General features: G+C 39.5%; 2 protein-coding genes across 2 annotated transcripts; both read right to left on the bottom strand.

Annotated features, from left to right (window-relative positions):
* Positions 1–1,497: 1,497 nt before the first annotated feature.
* On the bottom strand, positions 1,498–12,167 carry LOC128382775 (NACHT, LRR and PYD domains-containing protein 3-like). The gene is made up of 10 exons (XM_053342784.1): positions 11,825–12,167; positions 9,310–10,677; positions 8,703–9,195; positions 7,934–8,107; positions 6,896–7,063; positions 5,968–6,141; positions 5,591–5,764; positions 3,565–3,738; positions 2,590–2,767; positions 1,498–1,578 (listed from the first exon to the last, which is right to left on the bottom strand). Exons 1-10 carry the CDS (start codon positions 12,165–12,167, stop codon positions 1,498–1,500), a joined length of 3,327 nt encoding a protein of 1,108 aa, XP_053198759.1.
* A 2,327-nt stretch (positions 12,168–14,494) lies between these two features.
* LOC128382774 (NACHT, LRR and PYD domains-containing protein 12-like) lies at positions 14,495–21,990 on the bottom strand. Its single transcript, XM_053342783.1, has 7 exons — positions 21,923–21,990; positions 19,873–20,051; positions 18,009–19,767; positions 16,753–16,926; positions 16,283–16,456; positions 15,524–15,695; positions 14,495–14,584 (listed from the first exon to the last, which is right to left on the bottom strand). Exons 1-7 carry the CDS (start codon positions 21,988–21,990, stop codon positions 14,495–14,497), a joined length of 2,616 nt encoding a protein of 871 aa, XP_053198758.1.
* Positions 21,991–24,680: the final 2,690 nt, after the last annotated feature.

The following is a 24,680-nucleotide window of genomic DNA, read 5'->3' as shown; positions in this document are numbered from 1 at the left end:
AGTTTCATGTTCAACCGTGGTGGAAATAATTAAGCACACAATTGCATCGGATAGCTGAGAAGCATTAATAAGTATTAGAGATGAAAAAATCACGCAGGAAGGATATTGTTTTTGAAATTCTTAATTTATTGTATAGGATGCAAAATAAACGTTTAAACAGTTTGCTTCATTTTGATTCTTGCCCCATGTATGAGTAGAGGGGAATGAGGAGGTGGACATATTGGCTAAACAATCACTTAAAATACAAATAGTGAGCAAGAACATTCTGTTAAGTAAATCCGAGGCTACAACAATCATTAAAAAACAGATAAAAATATAAAACATGGCAGGAATACTGGGATATAAATGACATCGGAAGACCTTTTTTAGATAGATAGATAGATAGATACTTTATTGATCCTATTGGGAAATTCAGGTATCTCGCAGCTCACAGTCCATACATACATACAAATACACATAGATACATACACAAAGAAAGACAAACTGATATATAACCAACCACTAAGTTAAAATCTTAAAATAGTAAAAAGAGATAAAAATATGAGCATTTATGATATAAAAAAGTCCATGTTAAAGTGCCCAGTGCCAGTGTGGGGATAAATATACATATAATATACAAAAACATATAGGTTTAAGAAGGAGGATGGGCAGGAACCGGAAAGAAGGAACTATCATTACTCGACTTAGAACAGGGCACACTGGACTCAATCAAACATTGCATAAAATAAGTAAACACCCAACTGATAAATGTGGACATTGTGGATGTCAAGAAACTGTTCAGCATGTGCTGCTTGAATGAGGAGAAAGGAAGGAGCTGATATCAGTGTTAAAGAAAGCAATATTCTTAGAAGTACAACTAAGGAAGTCTATAATAACTTAATAAAATGTCTGAAAGAAACGGGGCTAATAAAAAGAATTTGAGAATTTAAGTTTTTCGTTGTTTTTAAATGTTATTAATTTTTTCTGCTTATCTAATGCTCCACACTCCGATCCGGTAGGTGGTGGTAATGTACCTCTGGCTGGTTTGCCAACCGCTAATCAAACTCAAAGAAGAAGGTAATCGAGCACATTTACTCAAGAGGTGTGCCTAAATCAGAGGGTGCCAAATTCATTTTAGTTCAAGAGCCACATATACAACCCAATTTGATCTCAAGTGAGTCGGACCGGTAAAACCATTTCACAATAACGTGCAAAAAATAATATAAAATATACACATTATAACTTTACTTTAACAATCTATTTACAAAACAAAACGAACAATCGGAAATGTCTGAAGAAAAATGAATGCAAAAGAGAGTTAAATTACAACATTATTATGTCTCAGTTCTTTACAGATTATTTTGGACAGAAGCTGTTTATTGACAACATTTTGTACAATGTTCAAAATATGAATGGTTTAAATATGACCACAATATGTACTCTGAGGCAGCAGAAAAACTGGAATTACTTTGATGAACTTGACTTTGTGTTTGACAGTGGAGCTGTTCTCAGATCAGTTCAGACTGCAGCACTGAGAGTCATTTCCACTTCCGCTGATTCCAGAGGAATCAGCGGAATGGTACTACACCATTCCAGCATCTAATAATAAGAAGAAACAACAGAAGTCATAAATCAGTGTTTAGTGAGACTCAGTTCATCAGTAGTCAGTCAGTGATGCAGCACATCCAGTATAAAGAGCAGCAGGGACTTCAGTCCTGTTCAGACCAGAAGTGGAACAGCTGTGCAGCGTAGCTTGCTTCCTTTCAGCTCTCATGTTAACGTGTTGGAGTGAAAACACTGAGCTCCAAGCTCACACACCTGCAGATTTCACTCAAGTACACAGAGGCAAAATATATGATGGACAGCTATAAAGATCTGCTTCATGGACTGCAGCAGAGGTTCTAGTCTGTATAAAGACTAGAGAGGACACAAATCACTAAAAACATTTTTTTAAGATTTTGTTGGCATAGACGCCTTTATTTAGCAGTAGACCGACAGGAAACATGGGAAAGAGGGGGGGGTGTGACATGCAGCAAACGACCTCCTATTGGGATACGAACTGGGGTTGATTCTTGATTTGTTTATTTCACCAGTCAATTGGGAACTATTAAACAGAAAAACAAAAAGAACCACTAGATGGCAGAAGAGTATATTACAACAGCAGCTTGAGTTTCTTTACCTGCAAAAAGCTTTTTGTTAAGAAAACTAAGTTAAAGCTGTGTTTCAGTGACCTGCAGGCAACAGGTAAGCTATGCTGAGTTGTCTTTGATCTTTGTTTTGTTTTTTCCTTCGGACAGTAGGAATGGATACTGGGAGAATAACCGATCCTGCTTTTGATTTTAATGGTCAAAATCAGACATCAACACAACAACAGTCGTTCAGTCAAACACATGATCACAACAAGCTTCTGGCCCATCTGATTGGCTGACTGTTCTCTCTCTCTCTCTGTCTTTCTGTCCAATCCTGAAGCCTGTCACCATTCTCCTCTCACAGCTTCACTGAGGAAAGCAGCACTGAGAAGGTTGGAGAAATACTGGATCTATGCTTTGATACTGACTGTGTTTAATACTAAACTGCTGAAACCAGCACAGACTGACTCCAACTCTCTACTGACCTCAGAGTCTCCAGTCTGCAGTCTGGACTCTCCTTCAGATCACACAGTTGCTTCATGTCTGAATCCTGCAGGTCATTGACACTCAGATCCAGCTCTCTCAGATGGGAGGGGTTGGACTTCAGAGCTGAGGCCAGAGAAGCACAGCTGATCACTGACAACCTGCCCCAACTCAATCTAAATAAGAAGAAAATATTCCTGCTTAAATCATTCAATGATTCATAATCTGTTCAGAGCTGAAGAACATTTAGAATGTAGAAGTTTAGAAAATGGAAACTCCAACAGCTGAACCCAACAGGATGAAGGATAAAAAGGTCAAATATAAACAGTGAAAAAGAGCTCTCATTAATATTATTGACAACATGTTGCTACTTCCATCAAGATGTAATGATTTCACTCTCTGCAGCTACAACAGTGGCTCCATCTATACAAACTCATGTTGTGCTGCCAAACATGAGTAAGGAACATTTATTTCAGATTCTACTCAACATCCAACGTTTACAAAGAGGCCAAATATGTCAGGAAGGATTTTTGGGAAAATAGGAAAAACAATTATTATCATTAACAATATTTCAGTTTCATGGAATCATGAAGACATAAAAAAATCTTATGTTTGAATATTTCAGTCACTATAAACCCTGCATGGTTTCATAAATATGTTGAAACAAACATATACTGAATGTTGCATTTATTACTGTCTGATAGTGTTTTGTTTTTGACTTAAACAAAACAAAACACTAAGTCAGGTGTTTGAGAGTTTAGGGTGAATTGCCTGATTTTTTTCTTGTTTTATTTAAGATTTAAATCTACAGCTCTGACAGTCAATGGACTAAACCTCCAACTAAGAAAATAGACTTTACCATTAAGATAATCACTGTGGATCAGCATAACATCCATATGTTTGCAGTTTAGTGGCACCAGAACTTTTACATCATATTACATCTCAGCACTGAAGTTAAAAAATGTTGTCTGACCCCAAAGTCTCCAGTCTACAGTGTGGACTCTCCAGAAAACCACACAGTAGCTTCACTCCTGAATCCTTCAGGCGATTTCCTCTCAGCTCCAGATCTCTAAGATGAGAGGGGTTGGACTTCAGAGCTGAGACCAGAGAAGCACAGCTGATCTCTGACAACCTGCAGTCACCCAATCTAAATAAAGAATAAATGGGTCAGAGAAAGAGAGAGAGAGAGAGAGCGAGAGCGAGAGCGAGAGAGAGAGAGAGTGAGTGAGAGAGAGAGAGAGAGAGAGCGAGAGCGAGAGCGAGAGAGAGAGAGAGTGAGTGAGAGAGAGAGAGAGAGAGAGAGAAAAGGAGAGAGAGAGAGAGAGAGAGAGAGAGAGATTTGCAAAGTCTTACTGTATGAAATTCACAAAAGCAGGGCTAATATCACCATTCACAGCTTAACAAAGCAGGGCTCTTGCAAAACATTTAACATCCCATATCAGTGAAACATCCTAAGCAGATCATGTAAAAAACCATAAATGTTACATAACACACAGTCTACCACAGAACTGTCTTTTTCACCTACCCAATATTGCAAAAATCTGGCACAACCTGTCTCAAAAAGAAACAGTAGTTGACACACGTGTTACTTCTAGGCTGGATTGTTGCAATTCTTTATTATAAGGCTTCCCAAACAAGTCTCAGATTTTTCTCCAGCTGGTGCAGAATGCTACACGTGTACTGCACTAGGAAAAGATCATATTCCTCCCATTTTAACTTCACTGTATTGGCTCCCTTTAAAATCCAGTATAGAATTTTAAATCCTTCCCCTCACCTAAAAAGCCCTTAGTAGACAAGCACCACCATCATAAACTCTAATATTTAATTCAGGCCTACTTGTGGTTCCCAGAGTCTCCAAAACTTGAATGGGAGGCAGAGCCTTCAACTATCAGGCCCTTCTTTTGTGGAACCACCTTCCAGTTTCAGTTCAGGGGGTAGACATCCTCTATGTTAGAGTAGACTTAAAACCTTCATTTTTGATAAAGCTTATAGTTGATCAGCCCCTAGTTATGCTGCTATAGGCTTTGACTACTAGGGGACTTCCCATGATGCACTGAGCTTCTTTCTTTTCCTCTTCCTTTCCATCTGTAAGCATTCATGTCCCATTAATGCATGTTATGCATGTTATGCATGCATAGTTTCTTCCCTGGGGACTTTGTGCTTGGGATTGCTCATGATACCAGTCAAGGGACCAATTTCAACAACTACTTCTATTATTATCATTATTATTATTATTATCATTATTATTATTTTCATTATTACTGTATCTAGTCATATTCTACTAATACTAAACTTGTTATTGGTATTACTGCTGTTGCTGTGCATCTCTGTCTCCCTCTCTCTCCCAACCAAATTGATCAATGCAGATGGCTTCCCACTTAGAGTCTGGTTCTGTTCAAGGTTTCTTAACCTTAAAGGAGTGTTTTTCCTTGCCACCATTGCCAAGTGCTGTTCATGGGGGAAATTTGTGGGTCTCTGTAAATTAAAGAGTACTTTAAGACTAGAAGTAGTGGTCTAGTCTGTGCAGCAGAGGAGAGAAGCCGGGATGTCATCAACTTTGGAAAAGAAAAAGTGGAGAAATGGAAAGCTGGTCGCCTGTCCTTTTCTTCAGGAGAAAACTCAAAAGAAAACTACGTCAGGGCTAAATGGGGAGATAAGAAAAATGTGATCCCTTGTCCTTTGTTGTCTGATCAGAGATTTGTCTGTATCTGTCTTGCAGCTTTCACCACAAAACACAGAGAGATTTATATATTAACAGTGAGCTGACGCATAGCACAAAGGCTGCAAGGACACACTTTATTGTATATATGAAGATATTATATTGATAGAAGAAATTAAGAGTGAATCAGCCAGTGTTGGATTTTCAATGTTATATTAAGTATGTTTTAAGTTTGATGCTAAACAAAATGCTCAGTGTGGACCAGCAAAAAAATCTATGAGGTCAAATCCCATGAATACTGTCATATTAATCTCAGCACAAAAGTAAAATGGTATCTGACCTCAGAGTCTTCAGTTTACAGTGTAGATTCTCCAGAAAATCACACAGAAGCTTCACTCCTGAATCCTGCAGCTTGTTGGCACTCAGATCCAGCTTTCTCAGATGGGAGAGGTTGAACTTCAGAGCTGAGACCAGAGAAGCACAACTGATCTCTGACAATTTGCATGACTCCAAACTGAATGAAGAAGAAATCATGTAGTGTTAGAAGTAGATTATTCTGCTTTAAATTATTCAATGTTTCATAATCTGTTCAAAGTTGAAGAGGGTTTAGAAGGTAGAAGATTAGAAAGTGGAAACTCCAAATAGCTGAACCCAACAGGATGCAGGTATTGTAGGTGCTGTGCAAGTACAAAACAGAAGGGGAAAAAAGTGTCTAACCTCAGAGACTCTAGTTTACAGTGTGGAATCTCCAGGAAGTCACACAGTAACTTTACTCCTGAATCCTGCAAGTCATTTTCACTCAGATCCAGCTCTCTAAGATGGGAGGGGTTGGACTTCAGAGCTGAGGTCAGAGAAGCACAGCTGATCTCTGACAACCTGCAGTTACTCAATCTGAAGAAAGAATATGAAATTATGTAACTTTGGGGGGTGTTAAGGTGTTCTTAATTCTCTTATACTCTCAAGCTCCACCAGTGTCTCCATCTACACATCTACACATCTCATTGTGCAGCCAAAGACCATTAAAAACAATTACTTTCATTTCAGATTCTACTCAAGATCCAAAAGTTTACAAAATATGCCAGGATGGACTTTGGGAAAATAAGAAACACAATGATGCACAAAATATCTACAATATTTCAATTTCATGGAATTGTGAAGCCATAAAAGAATCATGGCATCTGTATAAATATTACATAGTTTCATAAGAAGGAGCAAATACTGGATGTTATTTGTTACTGTCTGATAGAATGTTTTATTTTTGATTAAAAGAAGGACATTTATGGGGAGGATCAAATCTAATGCACAAATGTTATATTTAAGATTTTAATCTGCAGCTCAGACACATTCAATTGACTAAACCACTAAGGCAGAAAATAAGACTTTACCATTAAAAGGTTCTCTATGTCAAAATCAGAATCTCTTTCTCAATGGTGACAGGTGAGGATGTTAAGCTTCTATGCTACCCATTCACTCATTTGCAGTAAAAAACAACAAATAAATGTGAATAGCTTTGTAATAGTTGCATATAGAACCTTTAAGATACTCATATCAATCAGCATCAATCATCCTTATGCCTGCAGATTAGAGGTACCACAACTTTCACATCATATTAATCTCAGCACAAAGGTAAAAAATAACGTCTGACCTCAGAGTCTTTAGTCTACTGTGTGGACTCTCCAGAAAATCACACAGTGGCTCCACTCCTGAATCACACAGCTCGTTGTCTCTCAGGTCCAGCTCCTCTAGATGAGAGGGGTTGGCCTTCAGAGCTGAGGCCAGAGAATCACAGCTGAACAAATTGCTGTTCCTCAATCTGAATAAAGAATAAATCATGTAGGTGAAAATCCATTGTAATCCATCCGATCCATTCATGTTTTAAACACATAATTTAACACTATTGTGTCCTAATCAATGAGCTCTTCCCTAAAGTTAACAGATTCACTTTGTCATTGTAATTTTGTCAGGCTTCTACCGACATCATCCAAATGTCACCATAACATTCAGACACCTATTCATGTCAACACAGATCAATAAAATGCCATGGACCTCGATCAAGTCTGTAACAAGGATCAAATTAGACATATTGTATTAAAAGAACCTCACTTTTATTAATTGTTTTCCTGTGAATGGTAACAAGTGTGTGCCATTTCATTAAAAATACTTCAGAACTTGAGGAAATACAGAACACTACTACTGAGGCACTTATTTCAAACCACAGATTTACTCTCATCATCACAGCTGACTGCCTATAATCAGTTTCACATGACTTCCCTTTTAACTGGTGGTCATCTTTGACATAAAGCATTATACACATGTTAAAGTGTCGCCTGTCCTTGGTGGCAGCTCAGAAATGATACAAACTGCATTTGGAAATATGATTTCCTATCTTTGTCTGTACTCCCATACAAGAGTTTTAAAGTGTATATGAGATATGTTCCTGAAAAATTGTGTGATCTTAGTGTTAAATATAGAAGCCATTATTCCTGAAACCACCAAATTTTTGGATAATTGTTTTCTCAAAAACATCAGACCTTTCAATTAAAAGTGAAACCAACTGTCCATGAATTTTGGAAATCTTAGTGAATTGTGAAAAACAAATTGATCAAATTAAAGGAAATTAAATGAATTAAATAACTGGGTACAAACAAGACGTACAAGAAGAAAACACAGTCAGTGAACAGACCTCAGAGTCTCCAGTTTACAGTTTGGACTTTCCAATCCAGGAGAGATCAGCTCTACTTCTGAATGGCGCAGCTCACTGTAGCTCCAGTCCAGCTCTCTCAGGTGGGAGGGGTTGGACTTCAGAGCAGAGACCACAACTCCACAGTCAGTCTCTGAGAGTTCACAGCTGGTAAGCCTGTTAGTACAAACCATATTACATTTAAATATGCTAAAATCAAACCCTAGATAGATACTATGCATTTTGAAGATGAAGCACATTGTCCTGAAGTTTTTTTGTTGGATTTGTATTAAGATGAGAAGATGAAGGATAAACTGTAAAATGTAACCCTCTTTACAACTGAACAGAATAGCTGTGTTCATGTTACAACTGAAGTACAATAACTGGTGCACAATTTGGGAACAAGCAGCTGGAACCTAAACTGAGCACACTTTAATAGTTTGTAAGATTGAAAGTGTGCATGTATGTAAAGAAGGGATGTATTATATGTCAGTGGCTGATATCTTATTGAAAGAGAAATGAGAACATGTAACAATTGTTTTAGTAATTTCATCTGACAATAAGACTTTTTTTATAATCTGTGATTTTGGATTAATGACATCATTCTAAACCCTGTTATGAACAGGGATTTTACGAAATAGGGTCTTCAGAGTTGGGTACAGAAACAACAGGAAGTATGTAACACTTTTTGGACTGAGCACCTGGACAAGAGAGATGCGTGTGTGTTCTCAAGTGATTGATTTAAAATATTGATAATCATATCTGGACTTACACAGCCTTTCTGCAGTTCCTCACAGCTGGGATCATTCTCCGTCGTCCCTCCTTTGTTGTTTTGTACTTTCCCAGGTCCAACTCATCCAGAACCTCCTCAGACATCTCCAGCATGTAGGCCAGAGCTGAGCAGTGGATGGCAGAGAGTTCCTTCTCTGATTTGTTGTCTGACTTCAGGAACTCTTGGATCTCCTGATATACTGAGTGGTCGTTCATCTCCATCAGACAGTGGAAGATGTTGATACTTCTGTCAGGAGAGAATTTGGTCTTCTTCTCCTTCAGGTTGTTGATGGCTCTCTGGATTATTTTAGGACTGTTCTCTGTCTGATCCAGCAGGCCTTCTAAGAGACTCTGGTTGGACTCCAGAGAGAGGCCATGAAGGAAGCGAACAAACAGATCCAGGTGGCCATTTTCACTTCTGAGAGATTTTTCCATTGCTCTCCTCAAGAAGGCGTCTAGGGTTATGTAATGGTCATTGTCTTGGTCATCATCATCTTTATCATCATCATCATCATCATTACCATCATCATCATCAATATCATCATCATCATCATAATCAGTGTATATGTATTTTTCTTCTTCATCATCATCATCATCATCATCATCACCATCCACATCTCCCAGGAAGTCCTCCAGTACCTCTGTGTTCCTGCTGGTGTAACAGTGGTACATGTAGACTGCAGCCAGAAACTCCTGAACACTCAGATGAACAAAGCTGTAGACTGTTTTCTTGTAGATCATCTTCTCTCTTTTGAAGATCTCTGTACAAACTCCTGAGAACATGGCATCTGTGACATCAAGACCACACTGCTTCAGGTCTTTTTTGTAAAAAATGATGTCTCCTTTCTTAAGATGTTCAAATGCCAGCCTTGCCAGCTTCAGAAGAACGTCTCTGTCAGCCTCCGTCAGCTCTTCTGGACTTGTCTCTTGTTTCTCATCATACTTCTTCCTCTTTGTCTGAACCTCTGGACTCGTCTCATGTCCCGCATCATACTTGTTCTTCTTCCTCTGTGTCTGAACAAGCAGGAAGTGAGAGTACAGATCAGTCAGGGTCTTGGGTAGTTCTCCTCTCTGATTTGTCATCAATATCTGCTCCACAACTCTAGCAGTGATCCAGCAGAAGACTGGGATGTGACACATGATGTGGAGGCTCCTGGATGTCTTGATGTGTGAGATGATTCTACTGGACTGCTCTTCATCACTGAATCTCTTCCTGAAGTACTCCTCCTTCTGGGCGTCAGTGAAGCCTCGTACTTCTGTTAATCTGTCAACAAATGTCAGAGGGATCTGATTGGCTGCTGCAGGTCGAGTAGTTATCCAGATGAGGGCTCGGGGAAGCAGATTACCTTCAATGAGGTTTTTTAGGAGCACACTGACTGATGACTTCTGTGTGACATCAGACACAACCTTCCTGTTCTTGAAATCCAGTGAAAGTCTGCTTTCATCCAGGCCGTCAAAGATGAACAAAACTTTCCAGACAGCGAGCATCTCTGCTGTGAGCTTCTGTAATGTTGGATGGAATTCATGGATCAGCATGATCAGACTGTACTGCTCATCTTTGATCAGGTTCAGCTCCCTGAACGGAAACAGAATCAGCAGAATGATATCTTGGTTTTCCAAGCCCTCTGCCCAGTCCAGAGTGAACTTCTGCACTGAGAAGGTTTTTCCAACACCAGCGACGCCACTCGTCAGAACAACTTTGATGATGTGTTTTTTTTGGTCAGGTAAGACTTTAAAGATATCGTGACACTTGATTAGAGTGTCTTTGAGGGTCTTCATCTTGGAAGCTGTTTCAAGCTGCCTCACCTCATGTTGGGTATTAACCTCTTCACTCTTTCCCTCTCTGATGTATTGCTCAGTGTAGATGCTGTTAAATAAGATTTTACTTCCTGTTTCATCAGATTCTTCAGCCGCTTGTTGATATCTCCTAGTCAGACAGAACTTATGTTCATATGACACCACCTGCTCATTACCAGCTGCTGAAAGAGAGGAAAAACACAGATCTGAATAATTATCAGTATGTTTTCATGCACTTTCCTAACCAGGATACTCAGAGAACCCAGGTTACTTTAGTAATCCAGGAACTTGTTAAGATACACAGCAGTAACCGGGTTACAGTAAATCTGTGTGTACAAACAACACATCTGAGATCAGATTTCTCCTCTACGATGAACTTATTCTCACAGCATGTCTTTATTATTTTACCTTACAGTGATAAAAGACGTTTGTTAGTCATTACTTTTTTTTCTGTTTTGTTCTGTGTGTCTGAGTCAGAACTTTTCCTGACAACCTGAATGTATCTGAATTAAAAAATCAGTAAAACGTAACTTATTATCTAGAGCATACCTTGTGTTAGTTTCAGGTTTAGTTAGACGTTAAATACAAGGATGAATCGCCCTGTGCAATGATCTCTCTGTTCACTCAGCTAATCCACTTTCCTACAGTTTACAGTTCATGTTATGTGCTTACATGACAGAGAAATTAACATTCTCCAGGAGTAGTTTTTCCACAGTTAGACACACAAAATTTCAATAATCCAATGATAACACACTAAATTACCCGCAGTGTGAAACCAACCTCCAGGCTGTACTAGTAGGCTAGATGTTGTAATTAAAACTAAAAATAACAAAAACACGTGTGGAAAAAATCCGTCCTGTGCGTATTCTGTTATTGTGCCTCCATCTCCTCCTCTCCACAATGACAGCAGTCATCTGTGCGCAGTGTGCAGCCTGCCCTTCAAAGGTATTATTTATAGACGCAGTTTCCGTCAAAAAAAATTCCCTTTGAGTTTGTTAAATCACAATGCGTGTGCTAAATAACATATTTGCATTTTATCCTCCCTGAATTTTGCATGCTGGGATTGAAACGCCCCACATTACACATTCATTATGGTAAACGTACTAAATGGACAGTGCGTAGGCCTACTATCTTGCACAGTTGAAAGACGCAAACCTCAGTGAGCTGCGTTAGTAGATCAGTTCTTTCTATTTTGATGTAACCCTGCTCTTAAATCTCTTACTTAAATCTGAGACTTTTATGTAGTTCAGTTATTTTATTTTAAATTGAATGTGCTGAAGCACAGAGATAGAAGAACAAACAATATATAACTATCCAAATACTTACTGTCTGGAAACGTTCTCGTCACAGATACGCTGTCTGGATGTGATGCTGTGTTTGTCTCCTCCTGTGACTGACCTTCTGCTCCTGAGCCGATGGTTGGCAACTTAGTCACCAGATCATTCCTGCTGATCTTCTTTAAAACACTCTTTGTGACTTCCACAGCTCCAGCAAATTCATATTTCTGCACCATCAGATCCACCACGTTCCGTCTCTCTGCCTTCTCGAGCTGGCTCTCTTTGATGGGTAGGATGTTACCCACCTTTTCATACTTCAGGGACCACTTGAAGTTCTCAAATTCATTGTCTGTTAAATCATCCAGAATGTTGAGGAGGTCCATCTCCGTCATCTTGGCTCTCTGGTAAAATCAGAGAGGTAAGAGAGGTAAGGTGTCTGTCTGCCAGTAGAAACTCATTATCTGATTTCAGATAATGTAATCATTTTCAAGTTGACATCCAGAATTAAGCTTTCACAATTATGAAACTGTCTTTTAAAGAGACTTTGACCTTTCTGAGATCATCCAGTCCAGATTTTACCAATCTAAGTAGGTGCTACTATACTTTATGGCGCAATATATCATTATGACCAACTTCATTATTTTCTGGATTTTGAATCACCATAGTCCCTAAATGTATGTATAAAATACAGGAAATGGGCAGAGGACCCCCCAGATCCCTTGTTTATTATAAGTTGTTCAAAGCTGATAAACCTTGGTAAGGAAGACAATGATTTAGTTTTTAAAATCCTGCTTTTGTAACAGGAAAAACTGCATAATGTCCATACATACACACATACAAAATGTCCCAACGTCTCTCTAAAACTATGCGGTTTTGTGGGTTGAAAGAGGAAGTGAACCATGCTCTGCTGATTTTGCAGCCTTCTGCCTGCTCACTATGATGTTTTCGCAACCTCTGACTGAGTCTCTAGTCAACCGCTCAACCCTTCTCTTCCTCTTAATGTCTCATCGCTTGCTTGGCACAGGTAGTAATGTACGTTGATGTGTAGAGATTTAAGATATGCGAATGAATTTTGCAAAAATGTACAATACCAACATTTCATTCTTGTGCCTGAGCTGCAGATAAACTATTAACTCTGACTGTGAACTCAGAACAAAAGATTCAAGACACAAGTCTGTACAAGTCACACACTCTGTGAGAGAACAGGAAGTTCTCTTTAGCTTTAAACGTCTTTTAAACTCTCCTACCTTGACAAAGCTTTGCTTCTTGACTTAAAACAAACACAAATAGAATATTTTTTTAATTCATGAGTGAAAAGAAAGATTTAGATCATTTCTCACAATATCGTGGCAAATTCTGAAAAAGTACTTTGATTACGACACAAAATTGGCTGCAAAAGACTTCTTCCCTCTACAGTCCTCAGGGAGACCGCTGACTCGAGACTTTGAGCATAGATAGTTATATGACATTAACACTCACCTTCTGTTTTCTTCCTTCTGTTCTGCTCACTCTAAAATGTAATGTGAACTGACTGCGTTATTTCCCTTTGTTTCCTCCCCTCAGAGCTGCTCCTCCTCTCTACATCAAGCTTAAGGAAATACATATTAAAGAGATTACTCTATTCCAACATATATATTTATTGATTTGATTTGTTTTCATTGACATATTTAAATTCCATACATTATTGAAATGTTGGGTAGTCCCATTAAAACTGGGTGATGGTATGATCAGAGTTAACATCTCCACACGTCTCTTTGGCTTCACTTCCACACTCTATTATTGTCTAACAGGCAATTGGCACATAAAACAAAGGTTCCTACCTGTATATCATCTTAGTGCAGCCTAATGCTACAGTAATAGTAGGTAGTCAACAACTTATACAATAATGCTGGTTGAAATACTTACAGTCGATATGAACAGGAACATGTTCAGGGACTGTAATCTCTTCTGCAATAAAACAATATGACAAATTCAAAGGCAGCAGACTCAATAATATTTCTGTAATAATGCAAATAGGCTGAGAATGAACAAGCTGTGGAGAGAAAGCTTAGTCCTGAGTGCATCCAGTGTACATTCAAAACAAAAAATCCAATGAGAACAAATAAACTTTATTTACCACCACCAGGCATGACTTATATCTGTCTTTATATCTAACAACTTGTGTTACAAAGGAAAAAGGTGAGACACACTGGATATCAGGAGATGTGAGTTAATAATAGCAATAAAACAATCAATTACACAATTACATAAGATATAAAAAAAAATTAGCTGGAATACTGCATCATTACACTTGGTGGCGGTGCAACACAAAAAAGATCAACAGATACAGACGATCACAGATTTCAAAGTAAAGACACAGGAGATTCGCTTTTAGATCACATTAACACTTAAATATGAAGACATGATTTTTAGAAGTCTTTCTAAACAAGCTCCTGCTGGAGTTGATCCAGATGGACCAAAATCCAGACTCAGGTCCAGGAGGAGGATGGAGGAGGTGGTTGAGTGGAGGAGTCTCAGTGTGTCTGCAGAGAGTGTGTAGAAAAACAGAGCAGCAGCAGAGCAGTCTAGATTTCTCTGATGATCCAGAGGAACACACAGTGATCAGATAGTGACAGTGGGATGATAGTGAACTTGACTTTGTGTCTGACAGTGGAGCTGTTCTCAGATCAGTTCAGACTGCAGCACTGAAGTCATCTCCACTTCTAGTGATTCCTTGTGATTACTGCTGAATGAAGCTCTCTGGATCATCAGGATACAGCTGATCCTCTTTCAGTCCGAACCCCAGGATGGTGCTACACGATTCCACCAGCTGATGAGAGAAGAAGAAAGAACAGAGGTCATGATCAGTGTTTAATCAGGTAATGATTTGGTTCGATTTAAACTTTTTTTTCAGTTTCAACACTGATGGCTATGTCATTGTTAGACTATTGATTCTTGGTTTGTTTATTTCACCAGTCAATTGGGAACAAACTGTTAAACACAAAAACAAAAAGAACCACTAGATGGCAGAAGAGTATATTACAACAGCAGCTTGGGTTTCCTTACCTAGTTCAAGCTGTGTTCAGTGACCATTACTCATACAGCTGCAGGCAACAGGTAAATTATGCTCAGTTGTCTTTGATCTTTGTTTTTTCTCCTTCGGACAGTAGGAGTGGATAATGGGAGAATAAGCAATCCTGCTTCTGATTTAAAAGTTCAAAATCGAATTTCAATCAATTTTTGATTTAGAATTAAAATCCTGATGGCACCCGTTATAAAGACCACATGGTCACTAAGTGTAATGCTGGTGCTGTGAAATCAGAGCCAGTGAGTGTCAGACTGATCTAAGAGCTCTGACAAAGATGAACTGATCAATTCTTTAGTGATGAAATGAGAGAACAAACACTTTGAGATCAGATTTGATGGTGTGACAGTTTGATGATGAGGATCACTGTCTCTGTACATCTTGTAAGGCTGTCAGCTGTAATCCAACTTCATTTCCTGCAGACATCAACACAACAACAACAGTCGTCTTCACATTAACTCAAACACATGATCACAACAAGCTTCTGGCTCATCTGATTGGCTGACTGTTCTCTCTCTCTCTGTCTTTCTGTCCAATCCTGACACCTGTCACCATTCTCCTCTCTCAGCTTCACTGAGGAAAGCAGCACTGAGAAGGTTGGAGCTTCACCAGGAAATACTGGATCTTTGCTTTGACACTGACCGTTGTCAGCACAGACTGACTCCAACTCTCTACTGACCTCAGAGTCTCCAGTCTGCAGTCTGGACTCTCCTTCAGATCACACAACAGCTTCACATCTGAATCCTGCAGGTTGTTTTCACTCAGATCCAGCTCTCTCAGATGGGAGGAGGGGTTGGACTTCAGAGCTGAGGCCAGAGAAGCACAGCTGATCTCTGACAAACTGCAAAAACGCAACCTAAATAAAGAAGAAATCATATAGTGTTAGAAGCAGATTATTCTGCTTGAAATTATTCAATGTTTCATAACTTCCTTCATAACTTGTAATATATTAAATATAAAGACCAAAAAGATACTCAGTGTGGATCATTATAAAGTGTGTGTGGTCACAGATGTTTTAATGTTAACAAACTTAATTAATATGAAGATCTACATGTTTGAAAACATAATTTTAAAGTATTAACAATGATTTAAATTAAACAGTATTTGAATATTTCTTTTCATTTTAGGACAATGCATGAGGTACTATACATAGTTTAAAAAATAAACATAGCCAGTTGATGAACTGTACCAGAATGAGCTTGCAGTTAGTTTTCATCTGCAGTTCCTTATTCCAATTAAAACATATTACAGCACAATGACAAATACTACTAGTCAAAAAACATACAACAAAGGGTAAAGAATTATATTAGCTGTTGAAAACAGTTGAATGTCTAAATCAAAAAAAATTACCTCATAAAAATCATCTGCAGTTGCAGTTAAGTGTCACTATAAGTGATATCACCCACATTACATTAATCTCAACACAGAAGTAAGGTGTCTGACCTCAGAGTCTCCAGTCCACAGTGTGGACGCTCCAGAAATTCACACAGTAGTTTCACTCCTGAATGCTGCGGGTTACTGTAGCTCAGATCCAGCTCTCTCAGATGGGAGGAGTTGACCTTCAGAGCTGAGACCAGAGAAGCACAGCTGATCTCTGACAATAAGCAGTGCCACAATCTGAATAAGGAATAATGCAAATAGATGAAAATCCATTTTTTATCTATTACATCTGTTCATGTTTTCCCTAAAATGAGCACATTGACTTTGTCATTGCATCAACTGTGTATGACTTGTGTATGACTTTGACATATTCATATCAACATAGATCAATGCTGCTGACTTTGATGAAGTCTTGTAAGGATCAAATTAGACATGTCAGATTATAAAACTTGTGAATTATTTCCTGTAAATGGTAACAATTATGTGATATTTCATTAAAAACACTTCAGAACTTGCATAAATACAGAACTGACCTCAGAGCCTCCAGTCTACAATTTGGACTTTCCAATCCAGCAGATATCAGCTTCACATCTGAATCCTGCAGGTTGTTGTAGCTCAGGTCCAGCTCTCTGAGATGGGAGGGGTCGGACTTCAGAGCTGAGACCACAACTTCACAGTGAGTCTGTGAGAGTCGACAGCTTGAAAGCCTGATATTAGAAATTACATCACATTTAAATATGCTAAAATAAAACACTTTTATCAGAAATATAGATGTTATGCATTTTAATGACAAGCAAATTGTGTTTGTTTGTTTGTTTGTTTGTTTTTTGGGGGGGGTGTTAGAAGTTCCATATAGTGTATATAAGGCAGGCACTATAGAATGCTGTGTGTTGTGATAAAATCCTAAAGACCTCAAGGTCTTTTGGTAAATTTGTTTTAAAACTAGAAGGTGTAGGATGTACTGTAAAATGTAGCAGAATAACTGTTTAAACACACCAACTACAAAGGTTTTCTTGCTCTTTTGTTACAACTGAAGAACCATTGTTATGAGAATAACTGGTGTACGATTTTGGCAACAAGCAATAAGCTGTAAACAATTTGATTTGTGAATTTTATCGTGTGCAGGTATGTAAAGGAGGAATGCTTGATATGTCAGTGGCTGATATTGTACTTATGACATCATTCTAAACCTGGTTGTCAACAGGTGTTTATTTTATTTAACCTTTATTTAACCAGGAAGTCAAATTGAGATTGAAACCTCTGGTTTGTTTTTTTGTTTTTTGATGGCCAGGTTCTCAGTTGTTTCTGGTGCGGACCTAGGGTAATAAAGCAGGCATGGTTTAAGAGTAGATTATACTTTGCACAGTCTCTTGCCTTTGGCTCCTCTGATCTGTGTTGCTGCCTTGTTTGCACAAGGCCAGTGTAACTTACAGCAAAAACTAACCCAAATTTAATCATATTAGCTGTCTTATTGGTATCAGCTGCAAAAACACAGACTTTATGCATGCAGCATACATTTACATTACATATTACTGTAATATTCATATAATTGATATCATATTGGCCTCATAATGTTGATACTTTATGTAGCCCAAGAATTCGCAACACTGTTAAATGCTGCCCATGTTTTGTCTTTGCTACATGTACAAAGTGCACACAATTTTAAGCATGAATGTTCTGTTTAGAGTTGAGCACAGAGGCAACAAGAACAATCTAAAAATTTTAGGAGTAATGTGTATGTGTTCTGCAGTGATTGGTGTATAATGCTGATAATCACATCTGGACTTACACAGCCTTTCTGCAGCTCCTCACAGCTGGAATCAATCTCTGTCGTCCCTCCAGTGATGTGTTGTATTTCTGCAGGTTCAACTCATCTAGAACCTTCTCAGATATCTCCAGCACGTGGGCCAGAGCTGAGCAGTGGATCGCAGAAAGATGCTTTGATTTCTTCTCTGACTTCAGAAAGTCTTGGATCTCCTGATGTACTGAGCAGTCGTTCATCTCCATCAGACAGTGGAAGATGTTGATGCTTCTGTCAGGAGAGACATCCTCAGTGGTCATCCTCTTCAGTCGGTAGATGGCTTTTTGGATGATTTCTGGACTGTTCTCTTTCTGACCCAACAGGTCCCCTAAAAGACTCTGGTTGGACTCCAGAGAGAGTCCATGAAGGAAACGTACAAACAGATCCAGGTGGCCATTTTTACTATTCAGAGCTTTGTCCACTGCTGCAATCAGGAAGACATCCAGGACTGAGTCAATGTAGTATTTTCCCATAAAGTTCCTCAGTACCTTTGTGTTGTCATTTGCATAACAGTGGTACATGAAGACTGCAGCCAGAAACTCCTGAACACTCAGATGAACAAAGCTGTAGACTGTTTTCTGGAAGATCACCTTCTCTCTTTTGAAGATCTCCGTACAAAATCCTGATAACACCGAGGCCTCTGTGACATCAAGACCACACTGGTTCAGGTCTTCTTGGTAGAACATGATGTTTCCTTTCTCCAGTTGTTCCAACGCCAGCCTCCCCAGCTTCAGAAGAACTTCTCTGTCAGCCTCCGTCAGCTCCTGTGGACTCATCTCATGGCCCTCATCATACTTGTTCTTCTTCCTCTTTGTCTGAACCAGCAGGAAGTGTGAGTACAGGTCAGTCAGGGTCTTGGGCAGCTCTCCTCTCTGCTTTGTAGTCAACATGAGGTCCAGAACTGTAGCAGTGATCCAGCAGAAGACTGGGATTCGACACATGATGTGGAGAGTCTTTGATGCCTTGATGTGTGAGATGATTCTGCTGGACTGTTCTTCATCACTGAATCTCATCCTGAAGTACTCCTCCTTCTGGGAGTCAGTGAAGCCTCCTACTTCTGTTACCCTGTCCACACATGAGGGAGGGATCTGAGTGGCTGCTGCTGGTCGAGAAGTTATCCAGATGAGAGCCGAGGGAAGCAGCTTCCCCTTGATGAGGTTTGTCAACAGCACACTGACTGATGACTTCTGTGTGACATCAGACACGACTTCACTGTTGTTGAAATCCAGTGAAAGTCTGCTTTCATCCAGGCCGTCAAAGATGAACAGAACTTTACAGACAGTGAGCATCTCTGCTGTGAGCTTCTGTAATGTTGGATAGAAAACATGGATCAGCATGATCAGACTGTACTGCTCATCTTTGATCAAGTTCAGCGACCTGAATGAGAACAGAATCAGCAGATTGATATCTTGGTTTTCCAAGCCCTCTGCCCAGTCCAGAGTGAACTTCTGCACTGAGAAGGTTTTTCCAACACCAGCGACGCCGTTCATCAGAACCACTCTGATGTGTTTGTGTTGGTCAGGTAAGACTTTAAAGATGTCGCAGCACTTGATTGGAGCGTCATGGAGGGTCTTCATCTTGGAATCTGCCTCAAGCTGCCTCACCTCATGTTGGGTATAAACCTCTTCACTCTGTCCCTCTGTGATGTAGACCTCAGTGTAGATACTGTTGAGGCGGATTTCACTTCCTGCTTCATCAGTTCCTTGAGTCACACATTCACTCTTCCTCAGACTGATCTGATGCTCACCTAAAACCTTACAGAGAACATTCACTAAAAATGAGAAAAATGTTACTAAATAAAGACAATCTGACAGTTCTCCATTATTCCAAACACCAAAACAATCGGTCTTACTTTCTACTGTACTGGTCTGACTGTCTGACTGCAGTCCAGGTCTTGTTATAGATCTTCCTCTACAATGGGGACAGGAGGAGTCTTCTGATGAAGCAGACTGTCTGCAGAACCAGCATCCAGAACTGGTAGGCACTGGATCCTCCTCCTCAGAAACACCCATTTTCTTTCTCTTCTTCCCTCTGTGTACAAATGACTTCATAGTTAAAATGAGATAGGAACAAGTTGTCATTTGTGGTTTGATGGATTACCAATCTCAAGAAGCCATCTTAATATGAAGCATTCTGAGGGCAAACGCGAGAGGAGTAGAGAGCAAGAAAAAGTAGTAGAAGATGAATGGAGAGCAATACACTGCCTCTTGTTGAAGCCTTGATGAACAATGAATCATAATAACCTCCCCCAATAACCCCATATGGACCCCAGCTCTCCTCAGTGTGATATATGTGTCGGCTGTTCAATGTCTGGTGGTGTTTTGTGCAGTGTGTGTGTACTTACATGTTCTCAATGTTTGATGGTGTTTGTAGAGCGGGTGTGTGTATGTATATTGGTCGTGTCCGGTGGTGTCTCTGACAGATTGTGAAAACGAATTTCCCCTTGGGACAATAAAGGTTATCTATTTGTCTATAACCCTTGTCCCTAACATATTTTTTATTTGTTAAGCTAGACTAACTGAAGCTATTGCCAAGTTCATTGCACATTTGGTGAGGACCAGATTGTGTTGGTCCCACTACGTAGTCGAGTGGATAACTCAACAATGAACAATTGGAGTTTAATGAATCTGAATCTGCATTTTTCTTCTATACCGAATATATAGTAGCTACCACTCTTTTAACTAGTACTGTATACAAACTTATCTCACCAACAAAACACCCACAACACACAGTCAAGACATAAAAACAAAGTAGACTAACAAATTTAAAATAAAATAGACAACACTCCCTTATCCAATGCGTAAAACATACACTCTAAACCACAATATCTTAAAATCTGATCTACCTAAAAATGCTTCATACATACATGCAAGTCTTTGAATACTGTTCATCTCTATATTTTTATACAATTAAGAAATACAATCAACAATACGATTAGGAACTTTATATTCTGACAGTTTTATTATCATTATTATTATTATGATTATTTATGTCCTCCCTGTTGTTCTCTCTTCATAAAATCCATCCAACTATCAACTTTCCTATCTGGGACTAGGTTGCAGTGGTATTAGACTGTTTAAACTCAGACATCCTCCTCTCTGTAAATGCCCTCCAGCTCCTCCTAGTGGATGACTAGGCCAGGAGAGATATGTCATCCCACCAGTGTTTTTTTGGTTTGCCCTGAAGTCTCCCACCAATTGGACATGCCCAGGACATATCTCAAAGGAAGGCGTCTATGAGGCATCCCAACCAGGTGTCCAAACCACCTCTACTGGTTCCTGAAGTGAAGAAGCAGCAGCTCTACTCCTACACCTAACCCCTAGGATGTCCTCCTTATCCTATTTCTAAGGCTCAGTCCAGAAACTCTCTAGAAGAAACTAATTGTGGCTGCTTGTATCCGTCTCATTCTTTCAGGCCCTACCCAAAGCATGGGACCAAAGGTGAGGGTTGGAACACAATCAGACAGGTTAATAGAGAGCTTTGCCTTCTGGCTCAGCTCTTCTTCTTTTTTTTACTGCATTAGTTTGGTACAATACCCACATTAATAACAATAACAATAATAATAATAGTCATTTAAAAAAACCTTATCTTACTGTGTGCCTGAGGGCTCAGGTTCATTTCTGAAGTACAGAAGTTCATCTTTAGACCAGTCACTCTTCATAGACAGACAGCTGGATGCCGGAGACTCTGCTCTCTGTCTGTGGTCTGTCTGACCTCTGTAACACCAACAAGATGTTTTTATTAATATAATGTAAATAAGTAAGTTTTTCTAAATGACTTACATTTTAGTAGACATTTTAATATACACACACAAAATCAACCATTGGGAACAGGAAACATAAAATCAAAAGCAGAAGTAGATCAATTGAGTCATATAAATAAGTTAGTAGCGTCTCTCTTACTGTGTGTCTGAGGGTTCAGAGTCATTACTAAACTTTGGAGGAGGATCTTTGGACCGGTCACTCTTCATCAACAGGCAGCTGGAAACTGGAGACTCTGCTCTGTCCTCCTCTTCCTCCACAAAAACACTCATTATGTAGAGTTCAGTCAGTCTGAGAGGTAAACCAGTAACGCTGATTGTGAGACTGAAAAGATTCAAGAGAAACATGTCTGCTCAAGAGTCACACCAACGACAGAGAAAACAGGAAGTATCCCACAAAAACAAGTAATCTTCCTGTTTTATCCCCTTGCTTTATACCCATAAAAGTTAATTCTCACTCATCTTCCCTCTTCAGTCCTCAGAGAGACAACTGGCTCAGAGAGTTTGGCAGTAAAATAATAATAATATTGTATTAACACTCACCATATAGCAGACTTTTTCTCCTCTCGCTCTGCCGAAAAGACTCTGTTTTTGTTCCCTTCCTGTTTTCACAAACCTGCATCAACAGGTCACTGTGACGCAGGTATGTGCTCCTACTTCCTCTCCATTTACAGGAAACTACATATACGATATCTCTTTGATTAAATATGTCACATAGCCAAGAAAAAATGGTCTGCAACCAAGCCACATTTCTGCTAATTATTAATGGTACTCTTAAATTGATAATGCCACTTTTATCCACCCATATGTGTTGTAGTGATATATAAAAGGAAGACCCTAACCCACAATGTTTGTGGTTCTAAAATTTTTGATTTTAAATTAATTTTCAATTCTTGTACTTATCAAGAACCACAATTAAATACAGTTTTTATTTTTTATTGTGTTTTTATTCTGTACAGTTATTACTGTATGTTAGGACTGGATGAATGCAGTCTTGTACACTCTAATTAATGCATACAGTGTATTTCATACTGTCATGCAAATGTTCAATACATGGGAAGTAAATTAAGAAAAAATATACATAGCATGAAACACTAATATATTATGCTTAAATCTGAAGAGTGACACAAGATTAAAAAAAATCTGCAGTTTGGCTTTTCTACTTCCAGAGCTTGTGGGATTTTGTGCATGGGTAATTTGTCTCAGTCATTTCAAATTGATGTTAAAGTGTGGTTTTCACTTCTAAGTTGAAGTTAAGGGTCTATAGAACAATTTTGGTCCGAATGTCAAACACACAGATAAAAAAAAGACCTCCAGGGGGCGCCGCAAAATATGTAAACTGCTATAACTTTTGATTGGATTATCCAATTTTAACATATGAGGTATGTATGGATTCAGAATTAAAAGGAGAAACTGGTATGTCAAGCATTTGGTGACCAGATTAAAAATAAGTACACTTTTAGCCCAATATATTAAATGGACACAAGCAAAATGATGCTTTTTTAAACATAAAGTCTGAAAATGTCCTCACAGTTGCTGTGGAATTTTACTTTTTAATGCTAACGAGGTGAGTCATACAGCACCATCCATTGCTGTGAATCTCTTCACTTTGACATTCGGGGCCGGGCGAGGTTGAGTCCGGGAGGTGTCCCGGTGCTTCTAGATGATGCCCCGCAGCTTCCACGCATCTAAGCTGCGGGTATTGGCCAGAGATAGAGGTAGAACACATAACCTGACTGACTCGTTTTCGTGTAGTTTATAGTTGCACGTCGACAGGGTGGATGGGTATCGACACCCTAACATCATCCATAGTATAAGTCGCGCGTCGCGGAATGGTAACGGCCCAAGCCCCTTGCACTACCAGAGCCTCGCACACAGAGGCCGCCATATACTCAAGCATTGACTAGCCAGCGGATGTGGCCGTCCCTGAGTGACTTTTTCATGACTTGTCAGGGCTATCAATGAAGAGTCCACCTGTAAGGGCCACTCAGGTGTCCCCCCAGTTGGCCTTCCCTCAGCCAAGGTAAACAAACCGGAGATCAGCGTTTGAATGAGGTCTTTCCATTACCAACACCAGGAGAGTAGTATCTCTCCGAAGGGGGGATAAGTCTGCTCTTTCGCCCCCCCCCCCAATGCTCTTCTGTTTAGTTAAGTTCCCTTTGTCTCAATGTTTAATCATTCAGTCCGTCAAATCCTGTAGTGCAGGCCTGCTACCAGCGGTAGCCAGACCCTCCGTCAATTCCTTTATTCTGCACCTGCTACCAGTGGTAGTCAGATCGACCATTCAATTCCTGTAGCCCAGGCCAGTCAGTAGCTAGACCTGGGTGAATATATTTTATTGTACTGACACCTTCTTGTGTTTATTCAATGTTAGGTTTTCCATTCAAATCCTTGAGTCTGAGTCTGCCACCAGTGGTGGTCAGACCCTCCATCATTTCCTTTATTCTGCACCTGCTACCAGTGGTAGTCAGATCAACCATTCAATTCCTGGAGCCTAGGCTAGCTAGTAGCCAGACCTGGGTAAAAGTTGAAACTTTCCCATCATATCATGCTTAGTTTCACTACTGGTATGGATTACCATTGACAAATGTAAATTCACATTTATTTTTTGATCCTTGGTTCAGGTAATGGTATTACAGTGCAATGAGTATATGCATTGGCCCTTCGGATACACTAGGAAGGGAGTACGCCACACTCGCGGTGCCTATTTCCGCCACTCCAGATTCAGGGATCTGAACCTGACCCCCTTTTCTATCGGCCGGGGGCGACGTAGGCCATCGCCCCACCCTTCCGAACAGCGTTCGCCCATCTCTTAGGACCGACTGACCCATGTTCAACTGCTGTTCACATGGAACCCTTCTCCACTTCGGCCTTCAAAGTTGTCGTTTGAATATTGTGCT

The sequence above is a fragment of the Scomber japonicus genome, chromosome 21 (genome assembly GCF_027409825.1).
Source record: "Scomber japonicus isolate fScoJap1 chromosome 21, fScoJap1.pri, whole genome shotgun sequence".
Taxonomy (NCBI): domain Eukaryota; kingdom Metazoa; phylum Chordata; class Actinopteri; order Scombriformes; family Scombridae; genus Scomber; species Scomber japonicus.
Note: the sequence above shows the minus strand (reverse complement) of the source record. Positions and strands in the feature narration are given on the sequence as shown.

Bases quoted from the DNA above. Each gene is read 5' to 3' on its own strand.
- LOC128382775 (XM_053342784.1), bottom strand. From the start codon at position 12,167: ATGACGGAGATGGACCTCCTCAACATTCTGGATGATTTAACAGACAAT. The intron at 9,196-9,309 runs GTGATGATGATG...ATGATGATAAAG, and splicing joins CTTCCTGGGAGATGTGGATG to ATGATGATGACCAAGACAAT. The intron at 6,142-6,895 runs GTCAGACGTTAT...TTCTTTCTTCAG, and splicing joins AGTAGACTAAAGACTCTGAG to ATTGAGTAACTGCAGGTTGT.
- LOC128382774 (XM_053342783.1), bottom strand. From the start codon at position 21,990: ATGAAGAGTGACCGGTCCAAAGATCCTCCTCCAAAGTTTAGTAATGAC. The intron at 16,927-18,008 runs GTAAGTCCAGAT...TTCTAATATCAG, and splicing joins AGGAGCTGCAGAAAGGCTGT to GCTTTCAAGCTGTCGACTCT. The intron at 14,585-15,523 runs CTGAGGTCAGTA...TTCTCTCATCAG, and splicing joins CAGACTGCAGACTGGAGACT to CTGGTGGAATCGTGTAGCAC.